General features: G+C 39.7%; 1 protein-coding gene across 3 annotated transcripts in view; it reads left to right on the forward strand.

The window, feature by feature from the left end:
• Positions 1 to 13,053, forward strand: part of LOC126235981 (integrin beta-PS-like) — a 251,926-nt gene that overhangs the window by 186,503 nt on the left and 52,370 nt on the right. For all 3 annotated transcript variants that reach the window (XM_049944961.1, XM_049944960.1, XM_049944963.1), the window contains exon 11: positions 7,374 to 7,649. In XM_049944961.1, coding sequence (XP_049800918.1) covers positions 7,374 to 7,649 — 276 coding nt within the window. The remainder of the gene's footprint in view (positions 1 to 7,373; positions 7,650 to 13,053) is intronic.

A 13,053-nucleotide genomic window follows, 5' to 3' on the forward strand; every position in this document is an offset into this window, starting at 1 on the left:
CCATATTGGACAGTATACACAGGTTTTCCACATGGGTTTCCACTGTGGTTATGACCCATGTGCAATGCACTGGGAGTAGGTGTGTCGTAAGGATGGATTAGGATATAATGCAGAATTGGTGAGCTGCAGAACACCACTTTCAGAGGGATGAGATAGGTTGTAAGTGGGATGGTGCTCATTTCCAGGCTTGAGAGTAGATATTCGAAATCCTGATGTAGGATATAGTTAAGTTTTTCAGGGCTGGGTTGATGCTGGGTGCTGAGTGGGGAACTGTTTTGCAACTTTTTGTATCTCCGTCCTTGTGATTAGAGGTCTGAGGGACTTCAGCAGTTCACTTATGTAATAAAATGGAACACCTACAGCCATCATTACAATGTTATTTATTATATGGCTACCAGTTTTGGTGCTTCAGTGCACCGTCTTCAGGGCTTAACTGATGCTGATGGGGTTAACACCATCTGTATACATGAGTCATCAGAGGCAAACATCTGTAACTAGTTTTCGCAGACTACCTGTAACAATGATGTTGTCTCTCCAACCATTGACTATGACGATAGTAATACTGGAAGTAATTTTCATCACTGGACTTTGGCTGACAACTTCAGAACAAGTAATGGTATAAAGTTGTTGATCACAAAACAATGTGCCAATATTTTAAATCTTGAATGTGTCTACAGTATCTCATCAAGTGAGGCACTGAGTTTCAGCTTCTCTCATTCTCATTAACAACAAACCAAACATCACCATGTGCTCCCCATCCATGCACTCATCACAGATTTGTATACTAAACACTAATATTGTCATTTTTTATGTTTTCGTTGTTTCTTAGTTGCTTTGATGTTATTGGAGATGTGGTCCATCTGTGAAAACAAACAAAAGACTGCTTGATTTGTGATAAATGCATTTCACTCCTCTTTATTTATGAAGCATCTTCTGTGGCAATTTGTGATCATATTAATCAACATGTGCTGCCCTGGAGTTGTACTTAGTTGGTTTGTGTACACCAGGATGTTCAATTTTCAGCATTTTTCAAATACATTTCAACTGAACGTCTCACTTCCAATGTTCACCGTATGTTGGTTATGTGTTTACTGTATCTTGTGTTGCCAGCTAGTGATTAATAACATTTCTGAAAAGGAATGGTTTGTGCTGGTGTGCTGCATACCTTGTAAATTCATCTGTATAAGTCATAACATAACAATGAATGTTCATTAGGATTCACTGGATGACAAGTATGGCATCCATACTGAATGATGAAATTTAGTTACTGGAAGTTATGCAGGTCTTTAATTAGTGAAGGTTGTTACATAATATGAGTGTCATTTGATGCAGAAACTTCAGGTTAACAAAAGTATGTAACTAAATCCCTGCATGTTATGGTACTTTGGTGATAATATGTTCAGAAAGTTTGGGCTAGTTGAAATTTTTAATTAAATATCTGAAAAACTAATTAAGTTTGGGCAAATATAATTACATTACTGAAATCAGGGAAAATTACTCTTTGTAGTGAATGGTGTCTTTCCTTTAGATTTAATGTATTAGCTCACAGTGTTTTTATGGATAGCTGGCTGTATGAAATTTTATAATTACAGTAATTTTTGAACTATTGCATTTCTAGTGAAACTAGTTATTACAATACCATCAGAAAAGTAAATAGTATGAACTGAATAATAAGGTTTCGAAGGGGATTTCTGTTTATTTAAACTTGACATTTTGTGTAACATATGCACACTATTGTAATATTACCATTAATATTTGAATAAGAGTATTAGGAAAAAAAAGTGTTTTAACTTATACATGAGGAATGCAGATAAAATAGGATGATGTTGGCCAATCCTTTTTGGCAGCAGGTGTGTCCATGCTGGTAATGGAGCCCCTTACTTAGTTGAAATGTTTTCTGCAGCCCATCCACATGGGCTAACCCTCCAGTATGTAGATATGGTGAGTGATAGATGACAGAGTGGTAACAAGTATGCAACACACTTTATTTTATACAAACTCAATACATACAAGAATACGCAACGTAACCCACTCAAGTCATGAACTGAAGTAAACTGCGACTGTCATCAGAGAGAAGACTGAAAGGTATTTTATCTACCCAATGATGCTAATGTTCCCACAGAGTCCCCTCCACCTCTCCTCCAACTCCCCCCCAGTCCCACAGTAGTGTGGAGAATGGCGTGGAGGTGACAACCGAGACAACTGGGCAACTGGGAGGTTGGGGTAGGGGGGAGTGAAAACATTGGCAAGGGTGGCCTTGTGCAGGATTTAGAGATGATAATCACAGAAATGGGCGCATGGATGGTGTGAACTGTATGGGTGAGCATGGAAGGGGGAGGTGAGTAAGATGTATCTCCTGGTATGTGTGCACTGGGTGGGTCCTTGAGGAATTTGCTGACCAGAGGGGATGGGTGAGCAGTGGAGATGGCCAGCTATCATTGGTGAAATGTACGTGCTGTTGCAGCCATTCAAGAGGGGACAGATATTGTGCAGACAGATTTTTGTGTGTAACAAGTTGCCCATTAGATGTCAGTGGAACTATGGTATGCTGCTGGAACATTTTGTTCAGTGCAGTAACATTGCTCTCCAGGTAGCACAAATACTGCAGTATGATGTTGATGAGGGTGTTGTTGCATCTGGTAGGTGGTCGCCTTGGGTACCATCTGAGATTCGGCATGCACGGTGTGGGTCACGCGACATGGTGGTGATGTGTGCATGGCCATTGGCGCTTGGCTGCGGAAGAGCCAAAATGCTGGTGGAGCCAGCATATATGTGTGTCACTTGGCAGGAGATTGATGTCTGCTGCACAAGTTGTTTTGCTGTCCAGCCGACCTGTTGGGAAGTGTTGTCCCCTCGCGAGGTAGTGATCGGGCTGAATCATGCTGTATCAGTGTCATTTGGGTGGACGCATGATGCATCAGTTGACTGCCATGGCGAGGAAGGGACACTAATGATGGTTGAGCAAAGTTGTGATACCTCAGCCTGCTGGGATTGCTTGGTGATGAGGGTGTTGTGCTTGGTGACAGTCAGTTGAATTCATGAGAGTTTGGGTTCCTGCTGTCACGAGGTGAGTGGAGGTTGCAGTGAGGCAATGTGGCTGCCATTGTTGTTGGCGTCAGTTACAAATTGTCAGTTAAACAAAATACTGTAGTAGGGTGGAAAATAATGTCTGAGCACTATTCAACTGGTTAAAAGACATAATCATAAAACATTTGCTATTCAGACACTGTGCAAAACATTAGCATTGATAAGAGCATGCTGTCTAACTAGTTGGATAGCATGTCTCTGTCCGGCATTGTAATGACACTTTGTATCTGAATTTAAATCCCTTGGAGGATATTGAATGTGAAATTGTGGAGTACCAAACATCCATGTCCAACAAGTCATCTCTTGCAGAGGAGGAGAGCAGAACACTGAAAAAGCTCTGGGGCGTCAGTACAATACACAGTTGTCAGTTTTTCAAGTACAAACACACTTTGATGCATTGAACATATGGTAATTGTTATATGTCATAGAGTGGCATGTAAAACAATAATGCAGGAAAATTATTGCCACTTCACATGAAATGCATAGTGGCGTAGTGCGATAATGACTGCATTGTCATTGCATGGTAACCACCTTGGTAGTAAAGCACGAAAATACTGTGTGATGCAGTAATCGGGGGACATCAGTGTAGAGCTCCAGTACATAGTGATAGTGAATGAAAGACAATGCAGTACTAGTGAGTATGAACTGTCTTCATTTTATAGAAACTCAATACATACAAGAATGCATGACATAACACACTCAAGTCACAGATCAAACTAAAGTGCAACCGTCAACTGTCAGAGATAAGACTGTAAGTTATTTTCTGTGGCCGGTGATGCTAATGTTCCCACATGTGTGTATAATTTTGTGGGTGTCCATGGTCAGGGTCAATAAACATAAAAGGTTTCCAGTTATGGCACTGTGTCATATTGTAAGTAACTGTCACTGATGAAACTAATGTTTCTGGCAAGCTTACAGTGCCATTTTGCTTGGTAGACCACGAAGAATGCTACTGCAACCATGGCAGAGATTTAAGAAAAAGAAGACACTTTCTTCAGTTTGTTAACTTAGAAAAAGTGTTCTAAAATATAAAATGGTGCAAGATGTCTGAAATGCTCAGAAAAGGTATGGGAAAATGGGTAACACATAATAAGTATTACTAATGCAGCCAGAAGCAATAAAATGGAAAACCAAGTGAGAAGTGCATAATGTGGGGCTACAGAGTTTCTCCCCTTTTGTTCAATGTATACATTGAAGAAGAAATAATGGAAATAAAACAAAGGTTCAGGAGTGGAATTAAAATTCAGGGTGAAAGGATATCAGTGAATGGAGAAGAAATAAAAACTTTGAGGTTCGCCGATGACATTGTAATTCTGTCAGAGACAGCAAAGGACTTGGAAGAGCAGTTGAACGGAATGGACAGTGTCTTGAAAGGAGGATATAAGATGAACATCAACAAAAGCAAAATGAGGATAATGGAATGTAGTCGAATTAAGTCGGGTGATGCTGAGGGAATTAGATTAAGAAAAGAGACACTTACAGTAGTAAAGGAGTTTTGCTATTTGGGGGGCAAAATAACTGATGATGGTTGAAGTAGAGAGGATATAAAATGTAGACTGGCAATGGCAAGGAAAGCATTTCTGAAGAAGAGAAATTTGTTAACATCGAGTATAGATTTAAGTGTCAGGAAGTCAATTCTGAAAGTTTTTGTATGGAGTGTAGCCATGTATGGAAGTGAAACATGGATGATAAATAGTTTGGACAAGAAGAGAATAGACGGTTTTGAAATGTAGTGCTACAGAAGAATGCCGAAGATTAAATGGGTAGATCACATAACTAAAGAGGAGGTGTTGAATAAAATTGGGGAAAAGAGGAGTTTGTGGCACAACTTGACTAGAAGAAGGGATTGGTTGGTAGACCATGTTCTGAGGCATCAAGGGATCACCAATTTAGTGTTGGAGGGCAGCGTGGAGGGTAAAAATCATAGAGAGAGATCAAGAGATGAATGCACTAAGCAGATTCAGAAGGATTACAGCTGCACTATGTACTGGGAGATGAAGAAGCTTGCACAGGATAGAGTATCATGGAGAGCTACATCAGACCAGTCTCAGGACTGAAGACCACAACAACAACAACAACAACATGTCTGCTGCACAGGAAGTGCATCCTGGGTTGTTGGAAAACCACAAAAGAAGAGAACTGAAGCATTTGAAATGTGGTGTTAAAAAGAAAAAAAAATGCTGAAAGTTTTATGAACTAATGAAAAATGAAGAGTTTTCTGTAGGATAGATGTGGAAAAGAATATATAGTAAATGATGACTAGAAGGAGGGGCAGAATGATAGGACATGTTTTAGGTCATCATGGTGTAGTCTCTATGGTATTAGAAGACACAGTACAGGGCAAAAATTGTAGGGAAGACAAAAAGTTGAATATATAGCAACTGTTGGCTGTAAGTGCTACTCAGAAATGGTACAGGAGAGAAAGTACTGCTGGCTTCATTAAATCTGTCAGCAGACTGAATGTTTCAGTTGAAAAAAGGAAAAAAAAATCTTCTGGTCTGTCATAGGCCCTCAGATCCCCTCTGCCCCCTGGTCTGGGCCTAGCCTAAACAGACAGTTTTTTTTGTGATAATTCATATTTACGGATAGCCTGGTGGTTGTGACACCAGCATCATAAAATTGTAGACATGAATTTCCAGTCAGCTGGCCGACAGAACGTCCACAAATGATGGGAAAGGTGATAAGTAAGTTGATCTGTCAGCTGACTTGTGAATCTTTCTCCTCATTTAGTATCACTGCAAGCTATTATTCAAGGAATTAGTCAGAACCAAACTTCCAGTCCCAGAAAAATAAAATGTCCTGTGATACAACGTGGTAGGGGGCTAAAATACATACATTTATTTAGTTACTTCTCTGCTAAATTTGACTTTGGTACCTTCTGCCAAACACCATTGCTCCCAGATTATGAAATATGACAACTGACTCTTAAACATGTTTGTGTCTATTACTGTACTCTTATTCCTACTACTCTCTTCCTGCTTCACCCAGTATTCTTGTTGATATTTTTTACATATTTTACTCTTTATCTGTCTGTAGCATTTTAATCTCTGTTGCTTCTTTCAGTGTGAACTGAACTATTTATAAATGTTTTAACTCCTGTTGTCATAATCTCTCTAGTCTTCTGATAAAGCAGTTGTAGTCTCTTTGCCTCACAAAATCTTTAGAAGAATGTCTTCATACTGTACTTTACCTTTTTATTTAATTTCATAGTAGTATAGATACTTAAATAATAAATGTATGTGATAATATAAATTGTCATGTGTGCAAGCCCAGAAATTTTCAGCTGTATTTCAGAAAAATTTCAGTAAAATAAATGTCCCTTTGATCATGTATAGTCACCTAAAGAAGCAAAATAATTGCAAAAAGCTTGATTTTGAAAATTTTTTCCACAATGTTAAATTAATTATATTTGCCTTAGGGAATAATTATAGCATTGACAAATAATCTGAGGTATCTCCTATGATATAATGCTCAGAATTGACAGTGTCTTGAAAAGAGGGTAGATGAACATTAACAAAAGTAAACCAAGAGCATTGGAATTTACATAGTCAAATTAAATCAGGCAAAGCTGAGGGAATTAGGTTAGGAAACAATACACTAAAAGCAATAGATGAGTTTTGCTGTTTGGGCAGTGAAAAAATTTATGATGGCAAAAATAGAGAGGATATAAAATGTAGAAAGGCAAAGGCAAGGAAAGCGTTTCTGATGAAGAGACGTTTGTTAACAGCAAATATAAATTTAAGATTAGGAAGTCTTTTCTGAAAACATTTGTCTGGAGTGTAGCCTTGTATTGAAGTGAAACATGGACAATGAGTTAAGACAAGAAGAGACTTGAAACTTTTGAAATGTGGTGCTACAGAAGAATGCTGAATATTAAATAACTATATCATGTAACTAATGAGAAGTTACTGAAACAGGAGGATATTTCAATGTGTTCAACAACAATAAAGCATTTTAATCAAATTTTATACACTATTGAAGTAACTTCTTTTTCACATAGCATAATATATACTATTTCTGTGACATTACAGCAGACATAGGGGTTCGTTATGTAAAACTTGAGATCATTCATGTTTATTTAAGATGCCTGTCACTCTTATTCAGTTTTGTCTGTGATTATTTGTCTCCTTATCTTCAGTACTCTGGGAAATACTATCATAATTTCATTTGGTACTTATAGTATCAACATCATGTACCTCTTGCCCACCCTTATTTGGAGGTGTTTGCGATTTTCTTCTGAATTCCAATTTTTTAGAATGTATGATTTGTTATAAATTACTTTCCAGGTCATTTATGGGAAATACTGTGAGTGTGACAATTATTCCTGCAAAAGAGGAGCAAACAGACAGCTATGTTCAGGGGAGAATCAAGGATTATGTGTCTGCGGTTCTTGCACTTGTCTTGCTGGTTGGTCAGGTGAAAAATGTGATTGCAGTGAAAGACTGGATAACTGCATTCCAAAAGGAGGAGGACCTATCTGCTCAGACAGAGGAAAATGTGTCTGTGGAAAATGTGTTTGTGACTCCACAAGTTATGAGGGCCAATATTGTGAACTTTGTCCTGTAAGTATAGTGAAGCATCATCTCTCTCAGTGTCTGCTTAATTTATTTCTGTGAGCAAACTTGAGCATTGCAGGTAATGTATGATGTGCAGAAGTAAATATTTTTCAAGTTATGATAAAACTGATCATGTGTTTTTGAAAACTTTCCCAACATTTTGTGGCTCTTAGACTTTGTGCAAGTGCTGTCACTGAATATTTGCAATATGTCAACTGAGGATTTGCTCACCATCCTTATGCCAAATGTAGAGGCAATTACGAAAGTGAAATATAGTAGGAATGTTATGGTAGAATGTAAATAATTTAAGGAAAACAGCAGAAGCATTGAGTCATAAATAGGCACGCACATGCGTGCACGGGTGCCCACATGCACACACACACACACACACACACACACACACACACACACACACACACCTGTGTCCCTTCATGGCATAGGCATATGTGTGTGTGTGTGTGCATGTCTCTGTGTGCTCCAGAAAGGGTTTATTCGTATTCAGAGAACTAGCGAGTTGTCTTTCTCTTTTTTGTGTGCCTGTCGATGACTCAATGTTTCTGCTATTCAGTGAATGGTCTCCTTTACTCCTAAATTATTTGAATTAAGAAGGTTACTGTTTCAGGCCTCGCAGTTTGAAGCTAATGTCAAGGCCTAATTTTGTAACCCTTCAACAGAGTTGACTGATTGATGTGCCAGCGATTCATCAACATTATCTGCCTTGTAATTATCTTTCAAGTGATCTTTTGCTTAATCACTGAAGATATTTTGGTCTGAAGACAAATTGTCAGTTGCCATTGTACTATTACCTTAATTCCTTGATACCTTGGGTGTTGTAACAATCCACTGCAAGTGGTGATACATTCATAATCAATAAACTTAATAACTGTGTGCTGTGCTTTTTACAGGTAGAAGCCATAGTTGTAAGGGAGAGTCACATTCTTAATATTTAACTGGTGATTGATGCACTGAGGGTTATCTGATCACTATGTTTACAAAACTATATCACTGAGAAATAATGCTATAAGACCTCCTCCTGGACACTCTTTTGAATAAAAATTGTGATATCTCATTTTCAACAGCTCATTTAACTGGCCTAACTTTCTTCATGATATAAATCAACAACTCTGCCTCAAAACTGGCTCAGACTGCACCTAACTGGAGCAATATCAATTAACATTACCAAAGTGTGGGAATGTCACTCCACAATACAATGATGCTAATGAATGAGCTAGATTTAAGAAAAACACATTAATACAGGGCGTGCCACATTGGTAAGTTAGTAGAGCAGACATATGTAAATAGAATTAAACATAAAGTTACCTAATCATAGGTATTTATTATTGCTGTCAGTGACTGTGTATCACAATCAAAATAGTCTTGCTGCTACACAACACCCTCTGCCCTCACCCCACCCCCCACCCCCTGACCCCCGGCCCCTCCCACTGTGGAGCTCGGGGAACATTCCTGAATATGTTGTGAACTTGATGAGCAGATCTGATGCAGCCAGTAGCAATGCTTTGATGAACATGATGTGAGTCCTGATTAGGCAGCTGTTGTGTAGGTAATGCTGCTATCGGTGGGTCAATGGCATCATTCATTGTGTGCAGTGGGGAATCGGTGCCAAGTTTCTATGGATTTTTCACTCTTTTGCTTGAAACTGTTTTGGTTTCTGCTTCGTATCCGAGTTTGGATCCACCACATTTTTTAATTTTGAAACCTCACTTGTACTTGTACAAGAACACCCCATCCAGAAGTAGTGGACATGGGAGCAGATGACTGCACATGAATCACAGGCTGTTTCAGTTGCTGCTGCTGTTTCTGCAGCTGTGGATGCCTATGCTGCAGAGGTTGTGTTGTGGAACCTGTGCAGTAACTGTGATGTTCTGTAAACTTGGTAACAGATAAGGCTGTAGTTATTGCTGACATTGCAGTTGTGGGGTAGTAATGGATGAGCTTAGAAACACTGCCTAACTGCCTTTTAACTGTTTCAGTTCCCATTCAGAGTTGTGCAGAGTGCAATTTTATTTTGATACCTTGATGATGTAAGAAATTGGCCTGATGTAAGAAATTGGCCCCCAACATGCATTCAGTAACATCTCCAAACACAAAAGTCTACTTACATGGCCAGGGAAACCAAAATCAGCAGTTACTTTCCTACTCTCTATAAGTAGAAATAATTGAGCTATTGACAGGTGCAGACTGTGTACTGGTCTTTGTTTGGTTGTGCTGCATATTCAGAAACATGCTGATATCCAAACCACAATCAGCTAGGAATATATGTGACATACATAAGACCTTGACAAACAAATGGTCTGAACCATATGTTGTGTTACGTGTAGGAGTGTCATGAGGGCTTACAGTGCCAATAATTTGGGTGGTGAGGTTGTAGTGGAAGGAATTGGAACTGTCATTTTGCTGCAGGCTTTTTGTGATGGCTTTGGTGATAGTAGCCTTGGATTTGTGTTTGTGTTTGTTGTCACTACTGGTGTGATGGACATAGATTAGCAGACACTTGTTAGTCACTTTGGCTCAGAAGGGGGTAAATTATGCTGCCAGAAAAGCCTTTGGTCACTTACCTAATAGCATGAAAAGTCTGATAGGTAGCCATATAGCACATCCACAGCATTCTGTAGCGTGTGTACTCACTTAGAAAGTGGTAGGTGCTGTGTATGCATGTCATGACATCATTGAGTGATTACGTCACATGACACATTGATCATTAGAAAGTGGTCTTGACTAGTAGCGGCAGTTGGCTATGCCACACATCCTGCTGTGTGAACCATTACCTGTTTGGAGGAGTTATGGGAGTACTTTATTGTTGATTTATTCAAATTAAAATTATTTTTCTTCTGCATTCAGAACTACCATCCATAAATGGTACTCTTTCACAAGGCATCTGTCGTTCAGGCAGAAGCAGTTCATTCAGGTAAGGAATATCAACAATGTAGGAAAAGATAGATTGCTTCTTACCATAAAGATGGCACATTAAGTTGCAGGCAGGCACTATTAAAAGACACTTACACATAAGCTTTCAGCCACAACCTTTGTCATTCACACACGCAAGCACACTTCATGCAAACATGACTGAACTGGCTGAGGGCAGCAAACAAAGAAGGTGCGGAACAAGAATAAACACACACACACACACACACACAGTGTACACACTGCACAGCTTTTTATATTTGTATGACTACCAACCAGCTGTCCGCCGTCACCCTGTGGCACAACATGCAGCTGAACATAACATGCTTGATTTCAATGGCTGCTTCACTACCCAAGCCATCTGGATCCCCCCTCCACCACCAGCTTTTCTGAACTGTGCATAAATTATCATTATAACTCATTCTCCACTCCCGTAATTATCCTGGCCTCAACCTACAGTAACATACTGTTCCCGCCCCCTCCAACAATTTCCACCCCCTCATCCTATCACCTTCTCTCCATTTTTGTCTCCTACCTTGGTCGTTTGCTGTCCTCTGCCAGTGCACCACCAATATTTTCCTGCTTCTCTCCTTTTTTAACCCATTTTCCCCACCTTTCGGCCCCACAACCTCCTGATGCTGCACCTGTTGGCAATCTAGTATCTCCACACTCTGCCAACAAGTGCTCCTCTCTTCCCCCACCCGTATACTCCTGTCCCTTCCCTTTTCCCACCCCCTCCAGATTGCTGCTTCCATTCCACATGACAGCTGCATTTTGGTCTGAGCTGCTGGAATTGGCAGTCATGTGTACATGAGGTGTGCTTGCTTGTATAAATGAGTGGTGTGTGTCTTTCTCTTTCTTTTTCTGATGAAGGCTGTGGCCAAAACCTCATGTGAAAGTGTCTTTTAATTGTGTCTGCCTGCAACATAATGCGTCATGTTTATGGTAAATAGCAATCTACTTTTTCCTACATTTCATTCGGGTATGGATTGCATACAGGCTATGCTTTACTTCAGCTTAAGCACTTAAATGGCACCAAAACTGTGAAAATGATTTATCACTGATGCCTTAGGCAACCAGTGGAAAATGTGGTTACAATATCATCAGAGACATGTCCAGAGTAGTTAAAAGAAGGCACTCAGTTCCTGTGTATCCATTACAGAGACATGCTTTTTCATGTTTATCTTGCAGATCTCCTGTTCTTATTACAACCTTATTGGTTACCTATTTCCTTCTGATGCCCATCCTCATTCATCTTGACAAGGCTCCACTTTGACACCTTTACACCACAAAGTTCTATCTGTTACTTTATCTTCCATAACAAAAGCACTTAAATGGCACAAAAAAAAGAAAGTGATTCATTGCTGATCACTTCACCGTGCAGTACTTGTTGGATACGTTGATCTAGAGATTAGTGCACTCTTTGCAAAACATGTCCTTCAGATTTTGATGTTTACATTCTTGAGGTGTGTTATGAATAATGTCTGACACCAAAATTAAGGCATGGACAGTGAAAACATTGACAGTAAGTATGAATTACATTTTGTCACTGTCCATGCCATAAGCAGTGAAGGAAAGTTCCAACATTTTAAACCCCAATTCCAGTTGCTGTGGCAAATATGGTGGCAACCCCACTTTGAGGGGAGTGTGGTTGAGGTGAGGATAATAGCAGGCAAAATGTTCATAACTGAATAAGTGACCCAAAACCCGGTAGACAGTAAATACTCCACCGTCTGGAGCCGAGTGAGTGCAGAGGTCACTATTTGCACTGACCATAGCACCATTTGGTTGCCCCTCTAGAACGTCATCTATTGCAGCTGGCTTTGTTACTTGGCACTTACTTGTCTATTCAGTGTTCATCTTCTTCACTGGGCTACCACTTGGGTGAATGTCAGACCACAGTAAGAGATATGCATCTAATGATGCTAATGAATGAGCTAAATTTATTTAACACTCAAGTCTTACACATTAATGCAGGAGATGCCACATAAGCAATTTAGTGGAGCAGATATGTGCAAAGAGAATTAAACATAAGTTAGAAACTAAAACAAATTTCCAGAATGAGATTTTCACTCTGCAGCAGAGTGTGCACTGACTCTGTCAGTGACTATGTATCAAAACTGAAATAATCTTGCTGCCATGACAGACTAACTGCTTTGGGCTCAGGTACCCAACTGCAGGGTGGGGTGGGGCAAATAAAATGACCCAAAGAACAGAGTTACAGGGTACAAAGAAACACAACAGAGGAAAGGAAATACAGTACTAACCTGACTATAGCAGGTGTTGAAAGTGAACACCATTCATGTCTTGACAGTTTTGGGTCCTGCTCAGCAAGTTCCTGAAGGCAGACCAAAGTTGGACTGCTGGAACTGCTGCTGTCTCATCGGAATTGTTCTGCTGCAATTCTTTTTGTGATACACCTTAGACTTGAGGGCACTCCACTCAAAGTAATTGCACACTGACAGATCAAGTGACCTGGGTGGCCAGC

The sequence above is a fragment of the Schistocerca nitens genome, chromosome 2, assembly GCF_023898315.1.
Source record: "Schistocerca nitens isolate TAMUIC-IGC-003100 chromosome 2, iqSchNite1.1, whole genome shotgun sequence".
Taxonomy (NCBI): domain Eukaryota; kingdom Metazoa; phylum Arthropoda; class Insecta; order Orthoptera; family Acrididae; genus Schistocerca; species Schistocerca nitens.